This window comes from Paroedura picta, chromosome 5 (genome assembly GCF_049243985.1).
Source record: "Paroedura picta isolate Pp20150507F chromosome 5, Ppicta_v3.0, whole genome shotgun sequence".
NCBI lineage: Eukaryota > Metazoa > Chordata > Lepidosauria > Squamata > Gekkonidae > Paroedura > Paroedura picta.
The window spans coordinates 87,532,800-87,559,266 of record NC_135373.1 but is presented as its reverse complement, the minus strand read 5'-3'; the positions used below and the strand labels follow the sequence as shown (position 1 = coordinate 87,559,266).

Below are 26,467 nucleotides of genomic sequence, written 5' to 3'. Positions count from 1 at the left end.
CCTTGACATTTTTATTTCCCCAATGTTTTTGTGAACTACAATTGAATCCAAAGGACTGATTAGCTTTTCTAGCAAAGATCAAATACTGCATATTTAAGATGTTGTGATACAGTTTGCTACTTTGCTACTTTTTAACTTTCTCCTTATATCTGCACTTTTGTGATCTCTGCCCCATTGTCTGAGGAAGTGTGCATGCACATGCCTTGAATAAATCTTTGTTGGTCATAAAGGTGCTATTGGACTCAAATTTTGTTGTGCTGCTTCACGCCAACACAGTTACCCACTTGCATCTGACTAAAACTAAGCTGTACATGCAGGAAAATATTTTTAAACAATACATTGAATTTAAAAGGTATCCTATTAAGAGGAGCTTCTGTCTGAAATGTTGAAGAACTGCTATTTGAGTTATGTATAACCTCACTCACTGACATATTGTGGCTGGCTCCACCTCCTATAACAGCCATTTTGTGGCACTGTCAGAAATCCAAAGGCACCCACAGAATCCAAAAGGTTGAGGAGCCATATTATTATTTCACTACTGCAACTAAATTACATATTGAACCCTAATAATGAAATAAATTATTTTCATGAAAAATTGAATTCAATTATGATAAAACCAAGTAATCCTTCAAAAACTGTTATTTAGAATCTTTGAAGTGAGTCAATGCACTTAATTTAATTTTACTTGGTGTCAAAAATAAATGCTTTGGCAGTGATTCAGTGCTAGCTATGTGTCTGTGACTAACATAGACCACCGTAAATAAGTAGCTGAGAACAACAATAAAACTGTTTCCATTCCTAACCATGAGTTTCCAATTTCAAGCAGCTACTGCTCAACAGAAAACAATTCATGTCAACACAACTACGGAACATTAACCTAATCCTAACCATTTTCTTGCAGGAACTACTTCTGGATACCTCCTGAACATATTTACTTCAAGGTATGTCTCTGTGATTTCTACAGAATTCTAATTTCCTAATAAATTTCAATAAAATTGAAACTCAAAATTACGCAGCAGAAATAGACATTGTCATTACTACATGGCCTTGTCCTTCTTACAACAGTGCAGGACATGATGATGCTTCTCAGTCTTTGAACTCATACAAATATTTTCTCAGTACTCAACATAAATGCAAGGATCAGGTTGCACATTAAATATGAACAGGACAGAAAAATGATTAAAACCAGCAAATGCAATTTTAATTCCAAAAATTGTTACCTGTTTCAGGAAATGTGCTTGCATTGCATTGCTGTTCTTTTCCTTCTCCAGCAGCTGTTGCAGCTTTTATTTGAAACTGGTAAGAGGTATTTGATAACAACCCACTGAAAGTATGCACTGTTTCATTATCAGAAGACAAGATTGTTGAATTCCTTCCAAAAGTTATGATGTAATGGGTAATAATTCCATTTGTCTTCAAAGGAGGGTCCCAGTAGACTAAGACTGACTGCCAACTGGTTGCAGCACATTGGATATTCTGGACAGTATCTGGAGCTTCAAAGAAAAGCATGCACTAGAGGGTAACATTCTTACAAATCTAAAAGGGCAACTGTATTAAAGTATATCTCAAGAGCAAACCTTTGATACTGACAACACAACCAGAGCTCATGAATAATACTGTTAAATCTTTGGTTTTGCATTTTAGGTACTGAGCAATTCCAAATTTGCTTGTAACAATGTCCTCCCCAAATCAATTAGAAACTTTGATCAATTTTGCACAAAATGAGAATTAACGGTGTGCGTATAGTCAGAATGTCCCCAGGAGACTACACTTTGGAACCTACAGTCAAATCATGGAGCCTTTGATTCACCAAACTCAGATGCTATAAAGCGGTGGTCCCCAACCACTGGGCTGCGGCCCAGTGCCGGGCCACAAAGGCCCTGGTACTGGGCCGTGGCTCCCTGCCTCCGCAGTGCCATGCCAGGCCGTGCATGCGCATTTGCACCACGCACGGCCGCAAACGCACTTGTGCGGCACTCCCGCGCATGCGTGCATGCACGGCCGGGGTAGCGCATGCCCGTTTGCGCCATGTGCGGCCGCAAACGTGCATGCACGGCGCTCCCGTGTGATCGCCCTCCCCACCGCTGCGGGTCCGCAGCCTGAAAAAGGTTGCGGACCACTGCTATAAAGCATTTATGACACAGACTCAACTTTATTTTATGCTGCTGCAAAAGCAAAGCTTTGCACTGCAAGAATTAAAACAAAGTCCTAAACCAAGGAAGTGAAACAAAAGGGGGGGGGAATTCTCTTTTCCTTTTAAAAGCTTTATTAGCTGTTTTAACCTTTGTTTACTATATTCTTCAAAAGTGCCATTATGCTGAAGTCACAGTGATAGGCCCAATTCCAGCTGCCCCCCCACGCCTTAGGGGATCTGGCTTTCAGGCACAGAAGCATGGCAACAAAGTCTCCTCTGGCTTCGCAATAGAGCAGAGGGGTGGGTTGTATTTCCCACTGGAGGAAATAAATTCAGCTCATCAAGGAAATGGATCCACTTCTGTCTGTCTGATCATCATGTACATTTAAACAGAAAATATCTCAACTCAGATAAATTGAAAGCAAGGAGTTTGTTCCATTACCTCCTCTCTGTTCAGACCAAAGGAGAAATGTAAATGTGACAAATAGAAATGCATGCTGAATAAATAGATTATTATCACATAGTTTTAAGTTATGTCAAATTTGGAGAAGGTAAAAATAATTTAATTGCACTTCTAAAGCAAATAATATGCGTCTAGCACCGCATTTTAATAGATCTAACCTGCTTCCTTTGTTGTAAATTGAACAATGTTACTGAATTGATTGCCATTTCCAAATCTTGTGAATGCAGATACACTGATGAAGTAGGTGCTGAATGGTTCTAGTCCAACAATATTAGCTTGAGTCTGAGAACCTGAAACATTCTTAGATGAAGAAAGCAATTACTGTACAACTATTATTTTGCAAGATTTTCTGTACAAGTCTAGAAACATTAGTTTCCCAAAAAGAGTTTTTAGCTCTGCCAGAACACTTTTTAAAAATGCTTCCTTAGAATAGCTGTTTCCCATACCATATAAAAGTCCCCATATACAATTTCAAAAATGGTTCCTCCAGTGACACAATGGACCAGATCGGGGACTTACTATCCTCTGACAGCAGTCTAGCATGTTCAGGATTGGTCGTGCTCAATTATCCCAAGGCTGTGGCCCACACCAATAATGCCTTGATGCAGGCCACTGATCAAACCATGTCTTTCATAATGGAAAATATTTATGTATTTATTCTAGGCCATCGTTCCAGACAACTTACTTGAGAAATCAGCCAAAGTAAAACATAATAAAGCATAAAATAGTACTGAAAACATTAAAAGTTAGGAAAACTATTAAAAAACAAGCCAAGCACTAAAAACAGAAAGAAATAGGCCATCACCATCACAGATCTAAAGAGGGGCAGACAGAAATGCCCTGACTCTGCTATGAAGGCCACAGTCTGCTCAGTAGTGATACTTAGCACAAGAGGACTATATTTCTCATGATGCTGAAAGGTCTGTGGAACAGCATCTGGGGTCTCTGATGAGGCAACTGCTTTTATAGGGTTGCCAACTCTGGTTTGGGTAATACCTAGAGACTTGGTGGTGCAGCCAGGAGTGAGCGGGGTTTGCGGCAGGGAGGGGCCTCAGTGGGGTATGATGCTATGGAGTCCACTCTCCAAATCAGCCATTTTCTCTGTCTGTCACTTGGAGATGACCTATAATTTCAGGGGATCCCCAGGTCTCACCTGAGGACTGGCATCCCTTTGCTTTTATGACACATAAAAACATCCCATCTGCCTTTGGTAAGAAATGCAAACTGAGTGATCAAAGGAGGAAGGATCTGATTTCAGCAGACATCAACAGTCTTCACAAGTTCATACTGTCTTCTGGGCCCTAGTTGTTTTGGGGAAGTGATTACCAAAATACCAATTCACACTATTAACCTAGACCAGTTGAACTCTAAAAAATATTGCCATGTTACTTGATGGAAGAGGTGCTATGCTGACTTTAAAACGGTATGATTTTTTTCTTAATACAGATTCAACTATGATGGAAAAACAAAGAGAGGACCTTGTCATTGAAAACACATTTATTTACAGGTTGGTTTCAAAGGACAGATCAGTAGCACAGATCTCTAGGCAGACAAAGGAAAAACCTGGCTGAGGCAAATTTAAGCTAGTTATGGCTTTGGAGAGTGGTTTGGATTTTCTTTTATGCTTTCAGTTACATACAGGCTTTTATTAACTAGCCATTAGGTTGGATCCTCACACACAAACACCAGGTTCCACCCAACAGTCAGGCCAAATGGTACAAGATCTGCTCATTACCAGAGATGGGACTTAGAGTCAAGTACTCTATTCCCTTGTAGAGTTAGAGCTAAACTACCAGGAAGAGTTACTCTTCAAACTGCCTGTTCTTTTAGTGAGCCAGACAGGAGCTATCACTGCCCTCTCTCCCTGAGGCTGATATCAGTTAACATCCCTCTTCTGAAAGGTGACTGGCTGGTGATGCAATGCTCCTACAGGCTCCGCTGAGTGGCTATTTTCCCCCTTCAGAGGCAGGACAGCCACCACAGTAAGGCACAGGGAACAGGGAGACAGGACTGTGTAAAAGGATGATAAATATATAGTTGTTGACAGTAAACTAAATCAGGCTTTTTAAACAGTGATTGCAGCAAATGTATTTTTAAAATGTAAACAGAAGATCAATATTCATCTTAATTTCTGACACTGTTTATCCTATACTTCTAACATATTATATTTAGTTTTCTAAGTAATGTATAGGTTTCCAGGGAAATTAGCCCCATCTTATTCCAGAATGTCCCCCCCCCTACACACACACACACACACATACTCTTGTCACTTACCAAATGTCTACTTCATTCTACTTCAAGTCGAAATAAACCCTCCATTGCTCTTACCTAAATCTGGCTGAGAAACTCAGTGTCATCCAATCAATGCCAAGCTCCTTTACTTTGGAAATTAATGCCCATTAGAAAGCAGATAGGGTGGCCAGAAGACCTGGAGAAAAAGTCCTGCCCCTTAACAGAGGTTTAATGTGTGGAAGCAGGCAGCTAAACTTTGTCATTGCACAGAGGTATATAACATCACCTTTTAAATAACATCCTATTAAACCTCCACTAAACAGGGACAGGACATTTTTTTCAAGCAGTTGGGGTAGGGATTGCAGAATATATACACTTACATCTTGATTGTAACTATTCCTTTAAAAAATCCTACTTTTACACACCATTTTTCAGAGTTCTACTCTCTATGCCAGGAAAAATCCTCTCTCCTAACTCATCAAATCATCTCTTTCTCTTTTAAATTTGCCTTTGTCCTTAAAACAGATTCTAGGATTGTACCCTATTTGTTATCAGAACCATCCTATTGAGAACTTGTTTCAGAATCTGCTTTGTCCCTTTCCTTAGGTGCATTATATGGCATACTGTTGGCACACATTAAGTATTTCTTAATAACAATAATTATAAATATTAATACTACGTACCTGATAAAATGTAGTTTGATTGATGTCTTCAGAAATGTTGAAATTATATCTTTTAATAACACCATTTGGTTGAGGACTTGGATTCCAGCTCAGCCTTACTGAGTTGGCTGTGTAATTGATAACATGCAGATTCTCAGGAGGTGCCAAGGGAACTGAGGAAGAAAATGTTGTTTGTTTTAATCTAAAAATACTAGTGATACCTACAGACAAATTGTAAGAGAAATTCTTGTGAGATTTCTTTTGTATTCATTTTTAAACTTCTTCAGAACAGGGTGATATTCCTATTTTACAAGGTGTTTAGTTAGAAAAATAAAACATATTTTTTCAGCTATATATTTTCTCTAGAGATAACAGTCATAAATTTTACAGTACAATACAGACAATAACATAAAATATTTGAAATGTGATAAAAATAACATGAGTTAAGTGGGAAAATAATTTGGTCAGTGGAAACCCAAAATACTAGTGATTCAGGAAATAAAATAACTGATAGTTCCTTTGAATTAAGACAGTTTTAACTCAGATATTTCAAAAGAGTTTCAAAAGATTTTTTCCCCTATGGCAGGGAATGCCATTGCCGAGACACCACATCCCAAAAGTTCTTGATAAGTGTACATGCCAAACTCAAGTCTGTCAATACAGTTTAACAACTAGACCTCATATACAGTGAGATGGCCCTTCAGCTATCCTTGTCTTAGGCACTTCAGAGAACAAATCTCAAAACTTTGAGCTAAGTCCAGGTAAAGGCAATCAGTGCAGCTGCTACCATGCTGGTTTAATATGGTTGCTGCAATGGGTTCAAATTAGAAAGGCTGCAAACTGTGTTTTGCCAGTGGTGAGTGTCACAGACCGTTTATGCACTGGAGGTTTCATACAGGGCTGCAGGCTGTTTTTTTAGTCGTGGCAGGTTGCCCCACCTCTTCCTGCACCCACATGGGGGAGCATTTGGCCCAGTGCACCTCATCCACCCCCATTCTGTGCTCCTGACAGGGGAGTGGGGCAGTGAAGGTCCCAGTGCATAAACGGTCATACTCTGGGTTTGAAACCCCACTTGGCCACCAAGATGCTTGCTCAGTGACCTGAGGCCAATCACACACCTACATTACAGGGTTGTTGGAAGGAAAAAACAGAGGAATGGTGGAACGATGTAAGCCACTCTGCATCCCCTTTGGGGAGAAAAAACAGTATTAGTGTCCAAACAAATGTCACAGATGAGGGCAAATGAGCCATGACATTTATGAAGATTGACCGGGTTTGATGCAACACTGGGGCTGGGAAAAACCTTATCCTGCTGAATGGTGCAGTTTTCCAGCCAGGCATGAAAATCGCTGTGATGTGCTAACAGTTCTCTATTAGCTGAGCAAGTTCTTGTGGACTTCTTGGATCCAGAACCCAAAGCCTGGGCTGTTAAGGCCTTTTTATGCACATGGAAGGGAGTCCTGAAATAGAGTGATCTCATGGGTGTGAGTGGATTAGAGTGAGAGGGTGGGGGAGCGCACACAGAGGACCGTATGACCAAGGGAAGGACTGCCACTATTTGAACCTTCCAGCCACCATTCATACACCCAATCAATCAAACCTCCCAGCAGATGCTCAGGATTTGTAAATCATGCGTTTCATAGCCTGCTCCATACATGGCAAGTTATACAAACTTACTCTTGATGATATTCAAGTGGGTAGCTGTGTTGCTCTGAAGCAGCAGAACAAATTTAGAGTCCAGTGGCACCTTTAAGGACAACAAAGTTTTAATCAAGGTATGAGCTTTTGTGTGAATGCACACTTCCTCAGATGCAATATCATGGGATGATTATTTGTTGGTCTTAAAGGTGCCACTGGGCTCTAAATTTGTTTTAATCTTGATTAAACCAGCTCTTTTCTGATATGCCCACAAATGGAGAGTGAGCCTAAACTGTTAAAATATGTTCCTGGACACTTTGATAATCTATTTCTTAGCAAGTAGAGCTGAATGAAAAATTGGTTTTCCAGAGAGTGCACAACCCTATCTAGAATCAGTTGTGAACCTAATCTCAAATCCATTTTACCTCCAAACAACTATTTATGTAATTATTTTAATTTGTTTACCTATGTGCAGACATTAATATGTTTCTACCATAGCATTGGAATTTCATGGAAAGACTAGAGTGAGAAAGTTGTATAATCAGCAAACTGATATAATTGTACATCCAATGGCCACTCCAATCGCTTCATGTTGATATTAAATAGCATAAAAGACAAGATGGACTCCTGTGGAACTCCTCCGCCAAATTCCAAGAGGTACAGTGGCAATTTCCCAGCACCACTTTCTGGAACATTCTGGAATTCATCACGTACCTGATTCATCAGTGGAGAACATAAGTACAGCATATGGGCCAAGTCCTTTTATGGTTCTTGCAGAAGCAAAAAAGCTGTAGAGTGTAAATGGTGAAAGATCTTCTAAAATGACTGAATCATTGGAGGTACTGAAAGAGGTATTCATTTCTGGTCCTTGCAGCTGTAATTCATATGTCATTATAATGCCATTTGGCTGAACTGGAGGATCCCAAGATAACATCACAGAGGTAGATGAAAGATTTTTGTAGGACTTCATAATTGGGGCAGATTCTGGAACTGCCTCATTTAAAAAGAAGCAAAATTTTAAATTACAAATACAAATATTATGATAAGATGTATAGAAAACACCAGCAAACAATAAAAAGCTCACTTCCTTCATTGTTATAAATACAAAACACCCCTATCAACAGTAGGTGTGCACCAATATATTTCTTAACTAGTTGTAATTAAATTATTTTACAGTAATAAGAACTTGTTTTAACCCTGCTTTTCAGTATCCAAAGGAGTCTCAAAGAGGCTTACAACCACCTTCCCTTCATCTCCCCACAATAGGCACTCTGTGATGGATTACGCACGAGACATAAAAGATGAGCTAATGGCAACAGGGCAGCAGGGCTAATCCCCACATAAGTATGATGTTGCCACCATCCCAGCCCCCTCCTGGCTCTGGCATGAATCAGGGTCTTGGATGGCCCCTCGGAAAGGGAACACGGATTCTTCTACATTCCCTGTCTTGCCACAGTGGCCATCAGAGGCCCAGCCAGGGCAGACCTGTGCATAAGACCTCCCCCATGCCAACAGTGTCCCTGCAGGGACACAAAACACCCCATTCTGCTTCACAGTGCCACGGAGCTGAATAGGGTTTTTCTACACTACCACAATGGTGGCATGCCATTATCCCACCATCCTGCGGAGGGTTGCCTGTGCCCCCCACCCCCTATGCTGCCACCACCATCATAAGGCATAGCAGACCTTTTCTACCCCAGAGTTGTGCGTGTGCATACACAACTCTGGAGCAGACTGTGTGCGCTGAGGGAATTCTTCCCCTATGCATCAATGGAATGCGGTGGTGCAATATACCCTGATGCTAGGAATCAGCAGCAGCCCGGCATGGCTGCCACTGTACATAATCAGTCTATGAGATAGTTGGGGCTGAGAGAGCTCTGACAGGACTGCTCTGTGAGAACCGCACTAACAAGATTGTGACTAGCCCAAGGTCACTCAGCTGGCTGCATGTGGAGGAGTGGGGAATCTAACCCAGGTCATCAGATTAGAAGTTGCCACTCTTAACCACTACACCAAGCTTCACAAATAATACATTTTGCTAAAGCAGAGAGGGATAACCTGGTCAGCATGAGGGTTAACATCAAAATATAGCATGATTCAGACATTGAAGCTAATTTTTTCTAATTCTACAAGTAATTTATTTGATATTTCCCCAAATGTAGAATGTACAATTCTGAAATAGCTACTTAGGAAATAGAATACTGTATCCAACCCTTAAAAAGTTTTGGTACAGAGATCTAAAAATTACTTGGGCATCTTTTCACTCACTTTCTTGTTTGATTCTGTAGAGTTTCCCCCCTCTCATTTTAAATCTTGTATGCAAATATCAGGGCTACAAGCATTAAACAAATCTACTCTACCAGTCAACATAAGCTAAGTTTTGCATTAACAATTTAAATCATACGCTGCTCATGTTAGAGCAAAACCAAAGATTATCACAAAAAATGACATACCATCTTCATCAGTTCTGATGTGAAGGGTAGTGATGTGTATTTCAGATAGTCCTTTTTCTGTTGCTGGAGTAATTTTCAGAAGGTAACTAGTATATTTTTCCAGCCCATCAAAAACTGCATTTGTGTCATGCAAAATGAGCAACAGAATCTCACGGTCCATTTGAGCTTCCTGTATTGTCAGAGAAACATTGTAGAAGACGATTCCATTTGGCTGGGCTGGGGGCAACCAACTTATATTTACAGCAGTAGATGAAATATTTTGATAGGCTAGATTTTCAATAGGTCCATCAGGAACTGCAGCATGAGTGAACAAAGGTTAATGTATCTGTATTTACCAAATATATACTCTAGACTTACATTCATACATGCACTAAAATTTCAATCTTAAACATGGAAATTAAGTTTCACCTATTTTGTGGAAATTACTCCCATGCAATGTATGAGAATAGTGATTAGGCATTATTTGAATAGAGATACTCAAAGAATGACAAAATAACCCTTTCTAGTCCTATATGTAACAATTACAAGCAAGCAAATACAATATCTCCAGTGTGTATGACAGCCAAGCACAGTTGAATGTTTAAATGAACCTCCTTGAATGCAGAAAACTAGTGTCTGCAATTTAGCTCTCTGCACTGACATGCTAATTTTCAACATCCACTGTTTGTATATGGGGAAGATTTTAAAACATTTCCCCATTTTCCCAATCTTGCTTGATAGTTTGGCTCTTATTAAATATACTAAACTTGCACCAGTTTTGCCCATTCCCATAAAAAAGTGATGCTTTTGTTTTCTCCATGTGAGGAAGAAGTTCACATAAGAAGAGTTAAAGATACATTTCTTGGAACATTAGTTTGGTAATTTAAGCTTATTAAGCTTTCCAAAAATCCAAAAGTGAAGCATTATAGGGAAAGAAGATCTTCCACTCCTGGAGCTTCAGTCTTGAGTATCCCCCCCTCCCCCTGAAGCTTTCTAAGAATACATGATTAGGATGGCAATATATAGTAATATATAGTACTTTGGACACATCATGCGATCAAACTCGTTAGAAAAATTATTAATGTTCAGCATGGTCAGCAACAAAAGGAAATGTGGTCACTAAAGGATCCGCTGGCTTGACACAAACAAAGCCAATACAGGGATGACCATGAACCAACTAAAAGAAGCAGTCAATGACAGAAATGTATGGAGAAAACTTTCCTATAGAATTGCCGAGAGTTGGACACGACTGAATGGATAACATCATAATCATATAGTAAAAAAAAGAGAGAGAGGGAGCTAGGCATTTATGTAATTATTATGAAAATAAAAAGAAATGGCAGTCCACAGAAAATCTTCTGTTAAATTAACAAATTAAAAGTGAGTTCATGGAATACCTCCTCCCCCCACCACACAAAGACACCTATTTACTGGTTTATCCTGCTGTTCTTCTCCTTCACTTTTAGAAGAAGCAAGGATGGTGCACTGAAATAAATTTGCACTGGCAGAATTCCTATAGGCTATACCTCAGAAAAAGACAAAAATATCTTCTATAAATATAATTACTGAACATCTGTAGATGGTTGGGCACTATCACATCCTGAGAGCAGGTGTAGTGTGTAATGCAAAGGTCAGGTAGTCATATCTGGCTTTGAAATACAATGAATTCTATTGTGCCCTAAGGTTGATGAATGTACATCGATCTTGATCCCTTGTGGAAGGAATGCAGTAAATCCTGTTTTAAAAGGGGAGGGTGGGGAATAACTACAAGAAGACAGGAAGTCCCTTTTAAAAAAAAACCAAAATACCATGGTAGTGATGAGACACTTCCGAGTGTTGTAATCCTCTGACCAGAATTCTCCCAATAGAGTAAGTTATAAATGTTTTACTTAGCATATTTCGGAATGAAAAAAAAATGTGTACGTACTATCTTGATCCGTGTACACGTGTATTATCTCACTTGGTTGGTTTCCATCTCCAAAGGCTGTGCTTGCAGTTAACCAAAGTACATAGTGACTCCACTTGGCTAAGTTGTTTAATACTGTAGACAATGTTACGTTGTCAGCACTTGTTTCAATAGCATAACTGGTAAAATTCTGGGGAGAAATATTAAGACAAACTTCAATACCTCAATGTTCAATTGTTTAAATGTTGGTCTAATTAGTATCTCTCTATTAACTATATATTCACATAAATACATGCAAGCAATATGGGAATTGTTTGCCTTGTATAAGGGACAGTTTGCTTGGTGATGAAGCTATGCTTAATGGAGCCAGAAATCCTACTGAATGCCACCTGATCAAGCATTAAAGGCAAAGAACCTATTGTTAAGCCCCCTGGCCATTCATATTGATTTGCATTGAAAATACAATGATTACACAATACCTTTTACCTATTTTATTTCTAAATTTCCTGGATTATTTTAACATCAGCAGCCACCTTAATTCTGTATCAATCCATTGCTCCTTCAAACCCAGGAGAAGCTCTTCCAGATGATACTTCAGATGGTTCAACTGCAGATGTAAGGCAACAAACCTAGGGTTTGTGAATGCAAAGCATATAATGTAATATGAAACTAAGGACTCTATCTGACCAGTTATCTTGCCATCTTACCTCTCGATACTGTTGGTGAGCTCCCTAGATACCATAGTTGGAATAATGAGTAAAATGAGCATCAATTTAGCTAATTCTGAACATGGCAAAATCTGTGAATACTTATATCCAGAGACTAGAGCCATGAACAGAAAGGACAGAGCTTTCTACAAGCCCAAGAAAACCCCCAGGTTTGCAGAAAGATCTGAAATCTTAAAAAATATACTGGGTGAAACCCTACAAAATAATAGAAGCACATTCTCAACTAAGTTACCCTACAGAAGTGCTGTTACAAGAAAATGGAGAAAAGAATGCAGTAAGCTGCTTTGAGTTCATACTGTGAAGGGTGTGGTATGAACAAAGTAAATAAATAGTAAATATATCTAGGTGAAGATGGGGGAAGATAAAAGGTTGGTTGGTGAGAAGTTGTCAAAGACCCAAGCCTTCTGAGATGCCACCTCTTGAGTAAGCAAACAGGGCTAAGAGCTGTGGTTCCTCAAGGCAATAAGCACACAATAAATCAGACTTTGGTAAATATATGAAGGTTTATTAAATATTTAAAGAACAAACTAGCACTAGGTTCAGTCTCTATAGCTTTACAGCATAAAAACAAGAAAGCTAGTTTTTCAAAGTATGGCATAGTCTAGGCCTCTATCCTGCAGAATCATAAAGTTAACATGACTTCTCTCTGGTTCATAATTCATTTATAGTCTTTTGCTGTCTGGCGTCAGGTAATGTGTCAAATCCAATCAGAGCACACAGTCGCTGGAACCCTCTAGAAGATTATTACATCACTCCTGCCCCCCTCCCATCTAGTGGCCCACATGTTCACATGAAGAGTCAATTACTACATTCTCAACTCCAGACTTTAAAAAGTTAAGGATGGTGTAAACAGGGAGGCCCAATTATGGACACCTTCAAGCTTGAGAAGGCCCATGAAAATTTAACTTTAACCATTTGAGAGGAAGCAGAAATTTGCCTCACAGAAATAGAACAGGAAGCAGTGATAAATGAGGATTGAGGGGTAGCCAGGAAAAGGGAAAGAAATAGCACAAGGAGTTGATACAAGGGAAATTAGGTAGTTGAGACTAGGGATATGCATTTAGATATATCCAGTGCAAATATGTATCCAGAAAATACCTTATTGGTATTTTACTAATATATGTGGGTCTCTGGGTGGAAATATTCATGATTAGCCATGAATATCAGAAGCTGGCATTTGAAGGCTCCCAGGACTGTTTTTTCTTCTTTTTTGTGTCTTCCCAGGCTTGGTATTGGCTTGCCTTATTGGTTTTGCTTTGAGTCTTTCCTTCTAAATTGGTACTGCTTGTTTTGCAAAATTTTATTTTTTAAACGAGTTAATTTGTGGTCAATTGTTGGGTTCAACATTGCCTCTGAATCTCATGTTGTACATTAGCACAGATTCTCTCATTTCACATTATTAGGCTTGTAATTCATTTTGGGTTAGATGATTCTCTGGTTTAGCATTGGGTTGGATTCTCCGGTTGTACATTTGTAGTGTTAGGCTTGCCACATTGTCCTGTGATTCAGTCAGGATTCCCCGGCTCGGCAGTGGTTCTTTGGGACTGTTGGTATTCTTCGCTTCGAGAGGCCTCCGACCAGGGGTTGCTTTGCTTGCTCTTGGGTCACAGGCTATTCTTTGCCCCAGTGAAAGCATGGAATTTCCTGCCCCCATTGCAAACAGTGGAGGATGGCTGGTGGCATCTTGTTCAAGGGCCCAAGGAGTCTACTTGCAAGTTGGAGTTATTGGAAGGACAAGCACCAGCAGCATTGCTGCAATTTTGATGCAATTTGTTTTTTTGTTTTTTTAAACAGCCCTTCCAGAATAGGGAATAATGGAGTCTCCCCTCAAAATCCCATATCCAAACCAGTATATGCTACCCAGAAAACTAGAAACACAGTTGTTGTTTTTTTGCTCCCTGATATCCTGATTGAAAAAAAAACATGTTTTTGAGTGACCCAACTTGTGACTCCTATTTCTGTTTGTATATTTTTATTCATCCGCTAGAGGGAGCCTCGTCTATAATAAATTCATCTGAGAAATAGAAAGCAACTGAGTAATTCAAAGACTGTATTGAAATGTAGAGATGCTTCTGTACAATTTAAAAAGCCCTTTAGTAGTAGCTTCCAGTGAGATGGCATTACTAGGTCCTTATTTTTCCTATTTGAGATTTTGATATGGAGCTGCTCTCTTTGTTGTTTAAAATGAATGTATGAACCTAGTCTTTACCGTTAACACACAGATCACATCTGCAATGAGACTGGGTGCAGGGCCAAATCCAGCACTGGTAGGGAATAGTCTACAGAACGTTAATGATTATTAACCTACATAGGCAGTAATCAAACACTAAGACTTAGAAGAACTGAAATCCAGTGTTATGTGACAAAAGAAAAAAAAGAGGTTCATCTTTCCACAGATCATACACAATTTTATTAGTGTCTTTGAGCAACAATTTCAGAAGCTACTTTTTAAACTGAACATCAGGCACTTCTTTTCTCATGAATAAATGCATTTTTGTGGACAGAAGACAAAAATATTAATAATAGTATCAATATGTAAAATTGCCATATAATTCATAAAGTTAAAAAATCCTAAACTCTATGCATCATATTCAATGCTTGTTGCCTCTTTTACTGACTTCTCCTTGAGATAGAAAGCAGTCTAGAAATTCAGTGTAAGATTTCCATACTGTTCTAATTGAAAGAAACAAAGATCAATTTATTTTGATAATAATGATGATAAAGAATAAATAGTAATTTATTTTCCTTAGTAACTTTGTTGTTGTTATGTGCGAAGTCGTGTCCGACCAATCGCGACCCCATGGACAATGATCCTCCAGGCCTTCCTGTCCTCTACCATTCCCTGGAGTCCATTTAAGTTTGCACCTACTGCTTCAGTGACTCCATCCAGCCACCTCATTCTCTGTCGTCCCCTTCTTCTTTTGCCCTCGATCGCTCCCAGCATTAGGCTCTTCTCCAGGGAGTCTTTCCTTCTCATGAGGTGGCCAAAATATTTGAGTTTCATCTTCAGGATCTGGCCTTCTAAAGAGCAGTCAGGGCTGATCTCCTCTAGGACTGACCGGTTTGTTCGCCTTGCAGTCCAAGGGACTCGCAAGAGTCTTCTCCAGCACCAGAGTTCAAAAGCCTCAATTCTTTGACGCTCGGCCTTCCTTATGGTCCAACTTTCGCAGCCATACATTGCAACTGGGAAGACCATAGCCTTGACTAAATGCACTTTTGTTGGCAGGGTGATGTCTCTGCTTTTTAGGATGCTGTCTAGATTTGCCATAGCTTTCCTCCCCAGGAGCAAGCGTCTTTTAATTTCTTTGCTGCAGTCCCCATCTGCAGTAATCTTGGAGCCCAGGAAAATAAAATCTGTCACTATCTCCATTTCTTCCCCATCTATTTGCCAGGAATTGAGAGGGCCGGATGCCATGATCTTTGTTTTCTTGATGTTGAGTTTCAAGCCAACTTTTGCACTCTCCTCTTTCACCCGCATCAACAGGCTCTTTAGTTCCTCTTCACTTTCTGCCATTAGAGTGGTATCATCTGCATATCTGAGGTTGTTGATATTTCTCCCTGCAATCTTGATCCCAATTTGTGACTCCTCTAATCCCGCATTTCTCATGATGTGCTCTGCATACAAGTTAAATAGGCAAGGCGACAGTATACAGCCTTGCCGAACTCCTTTCTCAATTTTGAACCAGTCAGTGATTCCATGTTCAGTTCTCACTGTTGCTTCTTGACCTGCATATAAATTTCTCAAGAGACAAATAAGATGCTCTGGTATTCCCATCTCTTTAAGAACTTGCCACAATTTGTTGTGTTCCACACAATCAAAGGCTTTAGCATAGTCAATGAAGCAGAAGTAGACGTTCTTCTGGTACTCCCTAGCTTTCTCCATGATCCAGCGTATGTTGGCAATTTGATCTCTAGTTCCTCTGCCTCTTCGAAATCCTGCCTGTACTTCTGGAAGTTCTCGGTCCACATATTGCTGGAGCCTAGCTTGTAGGATTTTGAGCATAACTTTGCTAGCATGAGAAATTAGTGCAATGGTGCGGTAGTTTGAACATTCTTTGGCATTGCCCTTCTTTGGAATTGGAATGTAAACTGACCTTTTCCAATCCTGTGGCCATTGTTGAGTTTTCCAAATTTGCTGGCATATTGAGTGTAGCACTTTTACTGCATCGTCCTTTAAGATTTTGAATAGTTCAACTGGAATGCTGTCACCACCACTAGCTTTATTGTTACTCAGACTTCCTAAGGCCCATTTGACTTCACATTCCAGGATGTCTGGCTCCAGGTCAGTAACTACCCCATTGTGGTCATCAGGGATGTTAAGCTCACTCTTGTATAGTTCTTCTGTATAATTTTGCCACCTTTGTTTAATCTCTTCTGCTTCTGTGAGGTCCCTACCATTTTGGTCCCTTATCATACCCATCTTTGCATGAAACGTTCTCTTCATATCTCCAATTTTCTTGAAAAGATCTCTGGTCCTCCCGATTCTATTGTTTTCTTCTATTTGTTTGCACTGTTCATTTAAGAAGGCATTCTTATCTCTTCTAGCTTTTCTCTGGAAAAGTAGTAACTTACTCAAAGTTAAATAGCTGTACAAAAGAGTGATGTTTCTTAGACCATTGTTTTATTTTGTTCATGATATCTTAACATAACAAAATAATTAATACATTTTGGAGTTGGGAAAATAAAAACAGAAAGATGTACCTGTACGTAAATCTCTGAATCATTCTTGTAGTAAACTGAATAAAACCGTATGATCCCATTGGGCTTCTGAGGTGGGTTCCAGAAAATGCGTATTGATGAGGATGTGAGATTTGTATACCGGACATTTTTAGGTGGGTCACTTGGAGCTGAAAAACATTTTAACAATTTAGCATTTGCAAAAAAAAAAAAAAATCTTGCCTAGCAATTATTACCAGGTGGGACTAGAAACTCAAATTGAGGTATATTACTTTATATTTATGATCCAGTGAAGAAAGATTGTGGCCATAGGCAAGATTTAGCACAACAAACACACAGTGTAGGGCTTAGGGAAGCATAGAAACATCATCCAAAATATTGGGAGGTCCCAGGTTCCATCTCTGGCATGTCCACTTAAAAAGAGTCAGGTAGTAGGTTAGGGTAGCATTAGAAGAGAGCTCATCAAGACACCACCAACTGGCTTGCGGAGTCCCCCAAGGGGCAATCCTCTCTCCAACCCTATTTAACATTTTTATGCACCCTCTTGTCCAGCTGGTACGGAGGTTTGGGCTGGGTTGTCACCAATATGCCGATGACACCCAGCTCTTCGTCCTGATGAATGGCCGCCCTGACTCTCCCCCAGAAACATTAGCCAGCTGCCTGGAAGCGGTGATGGGATGGCTCAAGCAGAGTCGTCTGAAGCTCAACCCTTCAAAGACGGAGGTCCTGTAGCTGGGCAGGAAAGGTCCAAGCGAGGAAGCGCGCCTACCCAATCTGGATGGAGTACAGCTAAAAGTGGCCCACTCCGCCAGGAATTTGGGAGTGATACTTGATGCCTCCCTCTCAATGAAGGTTCAGATCACGACGGTAGCTCGGCTGGAATTTTACCACCTTCACCAAGCCAAGCTACTAGCGCCCTACTGGGCCCCGGAACACCTGGCCACAGTGATCCACGCGACGGTCACCTCTAGGCTGGACTTCTGTAACTCACTCTACGCTGGCCTACCCTTATCCTTGATCTATAAATTGCAACTAGTCTAGAACACGGCTGCCAGGGTCCTCACAGCAACACCTCAGAGGTCCCACATCCGGCCCATCCTCCAGCAGCTGCGCTGGCTCCCGGTTGAATTCTGGATCAGGCTTAAGGTGTTGGTTATCACCTTTAAGGCCATACGCGGTCTGGGCCCAGTATACCTGAGGGACCGCCTCTCCACCTACACTCCTCAGAGCCCTGAGCTCTACTACATCCAACCTCCTGGTGGTCCCTGGCCCCAAGGAAGCCCGCTTTACCTCAACCAGGGCCAGAGCTTTCTCCATTCTGCCCCCCACCTGGTGGAACGAGCTCCCAGAGGAGATCAGGGCCCTGACAGAACCTAAACAGTTCCACAGGGCCTGCAAAAGGGAGCTCCTCCGCCAGGCATTTGGTTGAGGTCGACCAAACCACCGCTTCCAGTTGGCCCTCAAGCTCTCCCCCCCCCTACGATCAACATTAATCGGCTGCCCACAGGGTCCAGTAAGAGTTTTATGTATCATTGTTATTATCATGTTAAATTATTATTGTTATAATATTACTGCTGTTATTGTTACCTGTTACCATGTGTTAATTGTATCCTCCCTGTTTTCTGTAAACCGCCCTGAGCCCTCGGGGAGGGCAGTATAAAAATATAATAAATAAAATAATAAATAAAATATGAAAAACCTCTACCAAGGGCCCTGGAGAACAACTACATGTCTTGAGTAGGTGATATTGACCTTGATGGACCAATGGCCTGATTCCGTATAAAACTATTTCATGTGTTCAGCTTAGCTCACTGTGCAGGGACTCATCCACCACTAGGTCATATTACATCATAACCAGAGCAAAGAGAAAGGCATGATGTTCTCACTTTCAAATTATACCATTTTTCCTTAGGTAGTCTCCACTAATATTATATTTCTTTATTGCTTACTACTATTACAGTTTTCAAATTTCTACATTTCATTCTAATCTTCTAGGATCACTGCAGTAATAACACTTACGTCCCTCAGATGTTTTGAAGCTAGTCATGTTACTCCTTAAGTTCCCATCTCCAAATCTGGTACTTGCTGATACATAAACACTATATTCATTATTATGTTCAAGGTCTGTGATCTCTAATGAGGTTTCTGTTACATTAATGCTCCTGTTCAACATTATATTCCTAAGAGAAAAAGTTACAAGTAGTATGTGGTTAAAAAAGCAGAATGATACCTTAACAATCCAGAAAATCTGGAAGACAGTTTCCCAGGTAATAAATTGAAGATTTCATAAGAGCAAAATGCTGCTGTACCATTGTACTTAAAATACATAGATTTGCTATTCTGGTATCTTATATTCTAATAATAAAATCAGACAATTTTGGATGATTAAATCTGGTGACTAGAGTTGGAATGGGCAAGACAGAGCTTTCTGCAAACATGAAAAGGGCCTCAGGTTTGAAGGGGGAGGGAAATATATATATATATAAAGGTAAAGGTAAAGGTAAAGGTATTCCCTGTGCAAGCACCAGGTCATGCCTGACCCTTGGGGTGTTGCCCTCTAGTGTTTTCATGGCAGACTCAATACGGGGTGGTTTGCCAGTGCCTTCCCCAGTCATTACCGTTTACCCCCCAGCAAGCTGGGTACTCATTTCACCGACCTCGGAAGGATGGAAGGCTGAGTCAACCTTGAGCCGGCTGCTGGGATTGAACTCCCAGCCTCATGGTCAGCCAGCTTCAGACAGCATTTCTGCTGCCTTACCACCCTGCGCCACAAGAGGCTCATATAAATATATAAATATATATATAAATATATATATAAATATATATATAAATATATATATATTTATATATATATATATTTATATATATATATATATTATATATATATATATATATATATATATATATATATATATATATATATATATATATATATATATATATATATATATATATATATATATATATATATATATATATATATATATATATATATATATATATATATATATATATATATATATATATATATATATATGTAAAGGTAAAGGTAAAGGTATCCCCTGTGCAAGCACCGAGTCATGTCTGACCCTTGGGGTGACGCCCTCTAGCGTTTTCATGGCAGACTCAATACGGGGTGGTTTGCCAGTGCCTTCCCCAGTCATGACCGTTTACCCCCCAGCAAGCTGGGTACTCATTTTACCGACCTCGGAAGGATGGAAGGCTGAGTCAACCTTGAGCCGGCTGCTGGGATTGAACTCCCAGCCTTATGGGCAAAGCTTTCAGACGGCTGCCTTACCGCTCTGCGCCACAAGAGGCTATATATATATATATATATATATATATATATATATATATATATATATATATATATATATATATATATATATATATATATATATATATATATATATATATATATATTATTATTATTATTATTAGATTTATAGCCCGCCACTCCCTTGCGGCTCGTGGCGGGTATATATATTTATATTTATATTTATATTTATATTTATATTTATATTTATATTTATATTTATATTTATATTTATATTTATATTTATATTTATATTTATATTTATATTTATATTTATATTTATATTTATATTTATATTTATATTTATATTTATATTTATATTTATATTTATATTTATATATGTGGATTAAAAATGAAAATGATAAAAGGAGTGTCTGTAGCTTTAACAAACAGGTTCCCTCAGTGGGTGTTGCTAGGCAACTACGGTAGTCCAAGCTGGATGATTTATCACCTGCATGACTCACCTAGGCTTGGCTGCTTGCTACCCTTCAACAGCAGCCACCATATGAAAGTCAGTGTAGTATAGTGGCTAGAGCTGCAGAATGGGATCTGGAAGACCAAAGTTTGAATCCCCATCTTGCTGTGTAAGTTCACTGGGTGATCTGGGGCCATTTATACATGTTTATCCTAACCTACCTCACAGGATTGTTGTGCAAACAAAAAAGAGGAGATAATAATGTAAACTGCTTTTGTCCCAACTATGGAGGAAGGTAGAGTATAAGAGAACTAAATAAAAGGTAAATGTAGCTAAAAATGGAGTGCAGACAAGTGGTAGTTTGGTAAATCATTGAGAAGGAGAGAATGGTAGGGAACTAGGAGAGGATATGGAATTACCAAGATAAGGGAAAGAAGAATTAGTGCAGGGAGGATACAGGGGACCTCCCCCCCACAAGTCCTTAAGGGTTCCATACCACACAAATGCTCAGTGGCTGGCACCACACAACTGTGCAATAATTTTCCTAGGCAAAGCGGGAGGGGAGAGGGAAATATGAAGGTAGAGGATTCAGATAAGTAGACGGGAAGAAGATAAGGAAACAGAAAAGGGGGAGAGGCTATGGGGAAAGAGTAAGAGGAAATAGTGAGGGGGGAGAAAATCAGATGCCTCCTGCAAGTCCTTGGCACTTTTCCACTTGACACTCTTAAAATTAGGATTAGCATGCTAATTAACTGACCAAACTGATTGACCAAAGTCAAATATTAGTTCTATCCATTTAGACTGAAATTGCTATGAATCATCTAATCCAGTTGTTCTCAACCTGGGGGTCTTGGCCGGGGGGAGGGCACCATCCACACAACAGCCTTGCGGGGTAGATCGAGATAGAGCATTCATCTGACTGGAGCAGCGGAAAAGACCGAGATCAGCATGGTGGGACAAGAGGCAGAACTAAACTGAGAAACCCCGGGGGGGAAAAAACAATTTATATACAATCATGAACAATGGATCATGCCATTGGTCAGTTTTAATTTAATTTCTGTGAAAGAACACTTGCATAATTTTATAGTTGGGGGTCACCACAACATGAGGAACTGTATTGAAGGGTCATGGCATTAGGAAGTTTGAGAACCACTGATCTACTCAGTTGTAGAGAAGAGTCCAGCATTTTGCTGGCTATTCTTCCCATCTCTTCTTGGACTTTTTTTTATTGCCAATTTTTTCTTTTATTTAAACCATTTATTTTCTGTCATTTAAACAATCATGATGCTAATAAGGCTTTCCAGAGCTACTGTCCTTTTAAATATTCCATGCTTCCTTCTCTTTTCAGCATAAGTAATTACTTCCTGTTCTTGTGCATCCCAATATTTACAAATCAATAGCTGAGGTACAGAAATATAAGCATGTTTTATATTTTGCCATACTCAACGCTCCTTAAAATAAATTATGAACCATGCATTTGGCTTGCTGCAAAGCCTAAACTAAGTTTTATGCCTCCTTCCCACCAACTGAAACAAAAACTGATAATTAACCACTGAATCACAGCTACTACAAAAGAAACTAGAGGGAATGTACAGAGAGAAATTGGCTGTGCTGGAGAGGACTTCCACGTAGCCATATAGTCATGAGAAACCACCCTCGACAGTCCCACTGACATAAAGCCAAGCATGCCTCTGTTTAGGTAAGAATTTCATTATGTTGTCATTGATAGCAAGAGTAGGAGGGAGACCCACTTAGCTCTTAGCCCTGCAGCAGTCAGGCTCAAACAAAATAATGTAGCAAAGCTACAACTACCCATTATAACTGGGGGAATCTCCAAACAGTAACATAGGCCAGCCGTAGCAAAGATCCCTGCTTAGGACTTTCCATGATACATCTGGTTTGGGTTGGACCTGTAAATACTCCACTGAAGGGCCAAGCTATAAGTAATGTTTAATGTATGATCCCAAAGGGGACTTGTAGAAGGACACCAGCTTTGAGTTCCCAAGGGACTCAATTTAGAAGTGCCATAGTAGACCCTATACAGAGCAGGACTGTGGCACAGGTAGCCTGCGATGGAGCAAACACACCTGGTGCTGTTGCAAGTTTGGGAAAAAAGCACAGGGGGAGTTTGGAACAGTGGAATAGGGGAAGGGCTCCTATCTGAATTGTGCCCCCCCCCCGGATTGCATGCCAGAGGAAATGCACTGATTGAGTTGCAAGTCCCCAAATAGATAATGTGTACTTTGAGTCTTTATGCTTAGTGTAGGTTCTGTGAGGTACTAGGTACAGAAGAATTGGCTGTCTACTTACCACAATTGCTTTAAAAATTGGCTTTCAAAAATGAGTTTCTGTTACTTTTCTTTATTTCTATATTTAGTTGCATTTTTAAAGTAGAATATAACTGTAAATTTAACCTTGTTTTCTAGGCTAGAAGCCAGATTGAAAAACTGTTCAGTACAGTAATTGACTGCAATTTTTAAAGTTTAGTATTATTGTTTCGTATTTAGTTATTTATATCTCACTGGGCTTGGCTGAGGGACAGAATGTGTGGCCCAGATTGACTTACCTAGCAGCTTCCATAGGTAAGTCACGATTCATTCTGGGATTTTTCACATTCTAATCTCATACTCTATTCATTATACCATGCTAATATCAAAGCTATCAATGATCTCTAAATATTCTTCGCAATGTTGACCATTATTATGGTTGACTATTACTTTGGGGACTGAAGAGTCAGTTTGTGCTGGACAGAGTTCCATGCCCCACTAAAAGAGGAAGTTTTCATTGGGGAGTGGTCTTTGATCCATGCCTAAGGATGGTGTATGCCACTGAGTATTTTAACACATTTCACTTTGTACACCAGCTGCAGCCCTTCCTTGAAGTTACATTTCAGCACAATTTTTCATGCTCTGATCCTATCCTGGTTAGACTACTGTAAAGTGCTCTATGTGGTGCTGCCTTTGAAGAGGTTCAGAAGCTTCAATTGATCTGAATTGTAGCCTTGAGCTTTTCAGCTAGCATACAGACAACATTTAAAAATAATATTACTATGGAACTAAACAAATATTAACAAGATTAACTTCTTCACATTTGACAGAATTGAGAGTACATGAGATCTAGACTTGACATGAGTGACATAAGTATGCAAAAGTTAGAGCCGTGCCAAGGTTTTCCATGCCCACTTTGATTCAAAGTATCTATGTTGGTCTAAAGTAACAGACCAGCGTTTGAATCCAGTGGCACCTTTAAGACCAAGGAAGTTTAATTCTGGCTATAAGCTTTTGTGTGTATACACACTTCTTTAGATCATAGAATCATAGAACTGGAAGGGGCCATACAGGCCATCTAGTCCAACCCCCTGCTCAACGCAGGATCAGCCCAAAGCATCATAAAGATACATGTGCTGGAAAAATGTACATGCACACAAAATCTTATACCCAAAATTAAACTTCCCTGGTCTTAAAGGTGCCACTGGAGTTAAACTTCAGTTTATTTATGTATCTATAACAGGATAGAGAAGAATTAAGACACAATCAAAAGTAAAGTGATACTTTCAAATGCTTTTAAATCCAAGAGATTTCTTGGGAAATAAATTAACAATGCAATCCTATTCAATCTCAGTCCAGTCTACATTCACAGACAGGCATCAGTGGACTTGAAAATGAATAACTCTGTTTAGGATTCATTGTGAATGCAGTCTTACAATTATGGTTGTTTAGGGTAGTAGTAACTTTAGAGTGCCAGTGAAGCTACAGGTCATTAGGGAAGTGATCTACTGTTAAACTTGAATCCAGTAGCACCAAAAACAAACAGAGATCCCTTATATCACAGTCTAAAGGTGGGTGAGCAATGGCAAAGAAAGAGGTCAGAATTCACAGGTACAGTGCAAAATGCAATGCAAAAATAATTTTTAAAAGGATCTATCATGGCTCTACAAGGGATCATGGAACATATTTCTTGCTCAATACAGCAACTTGTAGATAGCAAAATATGCTGGTTCTACTCCACTTTCAAAAACACTTTGAAGCTAACAAGCATGGATCTCTGTACTTACCCTTTTCATACAGGATGTTATTGAAAATTATGTGTTAATATGCACTCATAGCAAATATATAATTAATAGAGACTGTGTGCAGGGGGTACTAACATTCTCAATAAGTGACAATTAATATTTTTCTTTAGAACAATTTCCAGATCAAATCTTACCAGATATAAACAGTGTAATAGAGGATAATTCCATTTGGCTCGAGGGGTGGTTTCCATGACAACTTCACAATGACACCAGACAACTGTTTTACTGTAAGCAATCGTGGAGGAGAAGTGGGAGCTGTAAAGTGAGGAGGTAACATCTAGTTAAGTGGCTATGATTTCAGAGACAGCTAAAAATATATCTTGAGATGAATCTTCTATCCTACAAATTAGCATTATAGCCAGAACCTTTTTTTTTTTTTTGGTAGCAAGGTGATAAAGGATAATTTCGCATGGTGATGGTCAGACATCTGTTTCTGTGATTTGATGGAAAACAATATTTCATGGGAGAACAGAGTAACGAGTATGTCACAGCGATTCACCTTCTGTCCCAGTACCAACTACATTGTTGTCATTTTTTCTTTGCAATAAAAGCAGGAACTTTATAGGTGTGAACCCATATAAACTATAGTATAATCCCCCTGAGAACAAAAGAGACTGGAAATAATTATATTAAGCTCCAGTGGATGGTGAAATTGATGAGAAGGGCCCTGAGGAAGGAGACAATTTCCAGATCAAATCTGGAAAATGCAGCTTTTAAATCTATTCACCCATTTTTTAAAGAAGTCTTATTTTATAACACATCTAAGAATGCAAGCGAGATCTTAGTATATGCAAAATCTTGACAATTAATATTTCATCAATTTAAGATTGATATAATACTATACAGGAAGGAATATAACTTAAAACACTTAACATTCAGAATGTATTTTAATGATAGAGCAATTGTTTCATATAGAAAGTCCCATTGATTTGCCCAAGATCTTAGCTTAAAAGAATTTAGGTAATATAATTGGGAAACACCTGAGGACCATTTATCTAACTCAATATAAAACAGTTCCTTATCTTCTCAACCCCTAGAACATTGTAGATTTAATTATTGCAGCATTTCAAGGTTAAGAAAACCTATCAGGATAAATATTCATTCAACTGAAATGACATAATTTTCTACAATTTTTATGATAATGAAACACATAAACATTGTCATCTAGTAGCATATTTATTTATCATATCATAAATAACACACAACAGCAGTTTATTATATTAGAAAGTAATACTTATAGTAATGCATGGAAATTCAGGACATAAGCATATAATTTAGCCAATCTGTGCACCTCGGCTTATACGGTAATTGAAATAAATTATTGCATGAACCTACCCTACTGTCCTCCAGTGGAGGAGCTCAGGGTGGCCTAAGTGCTTAATCCATGCTCCATCATCATAGGCTCTCCCATCTAGCACCCCCCCAACAAATACAGAAAAGTCAAGAGGATGAATAGCTGCTGGTTTTTGTACCCCACTTTTCACTAACCAAAGGAGTCACAAAGTGACTTACAATCACCTTCCCTTCCTCTCTTGATGCCAGACACCCTGAGAGAGCTCTGACAGAACTGCTCTGTAAGAACATCTCTGGCAGGTGAACTAAACAGTGCTCCCCAGGCCAGCAAACCAGAGCAGAACAACAGTACCTGAAGTTGGAAAACTACTACAAGTACACCAGCTACCAAACTGGGAGAATGAACAACTCTAACTACTACAACAATGTCCCCCCTAGAACAAAACACTGAAATAAAGAACTGTAAAACTGAACACTGAAAGGAATAACTGTAAAAATC

At 39.4% G+C, this 26,467-nt stretch overlaps 1 protein-coding gene across 3 annotated transcripts in view; it reads right to left on the bottom strand.

Moving 5' to 3' along the window:
- The window catches only part of PTPRQ (protein tyrosine phosphatase receptor type Q), a 132,517-nt gene that overhangs the window by 61,562 nt on the left and 44,488 nt on the right, over nucleotides 1-26,467 (bottom strand). For all 3 annotated transcript variants that reach the window (XM_077338906.1, XM_077338907.1, XM_077338908.1), the window contains 9 exons: nucleotides 24,810-24,930; nucleotides 18,892-19,052; nucleotides 16,897-17,042; nucleotides 11,489-11,657; nucleotides 9,583-9,876; nucleotides 7,844-8,119; nucleotides 5,513-5,664; nucleotides 2,756-2,897; nucleotides 1,221-1,493 (listed from right to left, as the gene is read on the bottom strand). In XM_077338906.1, coding sequence (XP_077195021.1) covers nucleotides 1,221-1,493; nucleotides 2,756-2,897; nucleotides 5,513-5,664; nucleotides 7,844-8,119; nucleotides 9,583-9,876; nucleotides 11,489-11,657; nucleotides 16,897-17,042; nucleotides 18,892-19,052; nucleotides 24,810-24,930 — 1,734 coding nt within the window. The remainder of the gene's footprint in view (nucleotides 1-1,220; nucleotides 1,494-2,755; nucleotides 2,898-5,512; nucleotides 5,665-7,843; nucleotides 8,120-9,582; nucleotides 9,877-11,488; nucleotides 11,658-16,896; nucleotides 17,043-18,891; nucleotides 19,053-24,809; nucleotides 24,931-26,467) is intronic.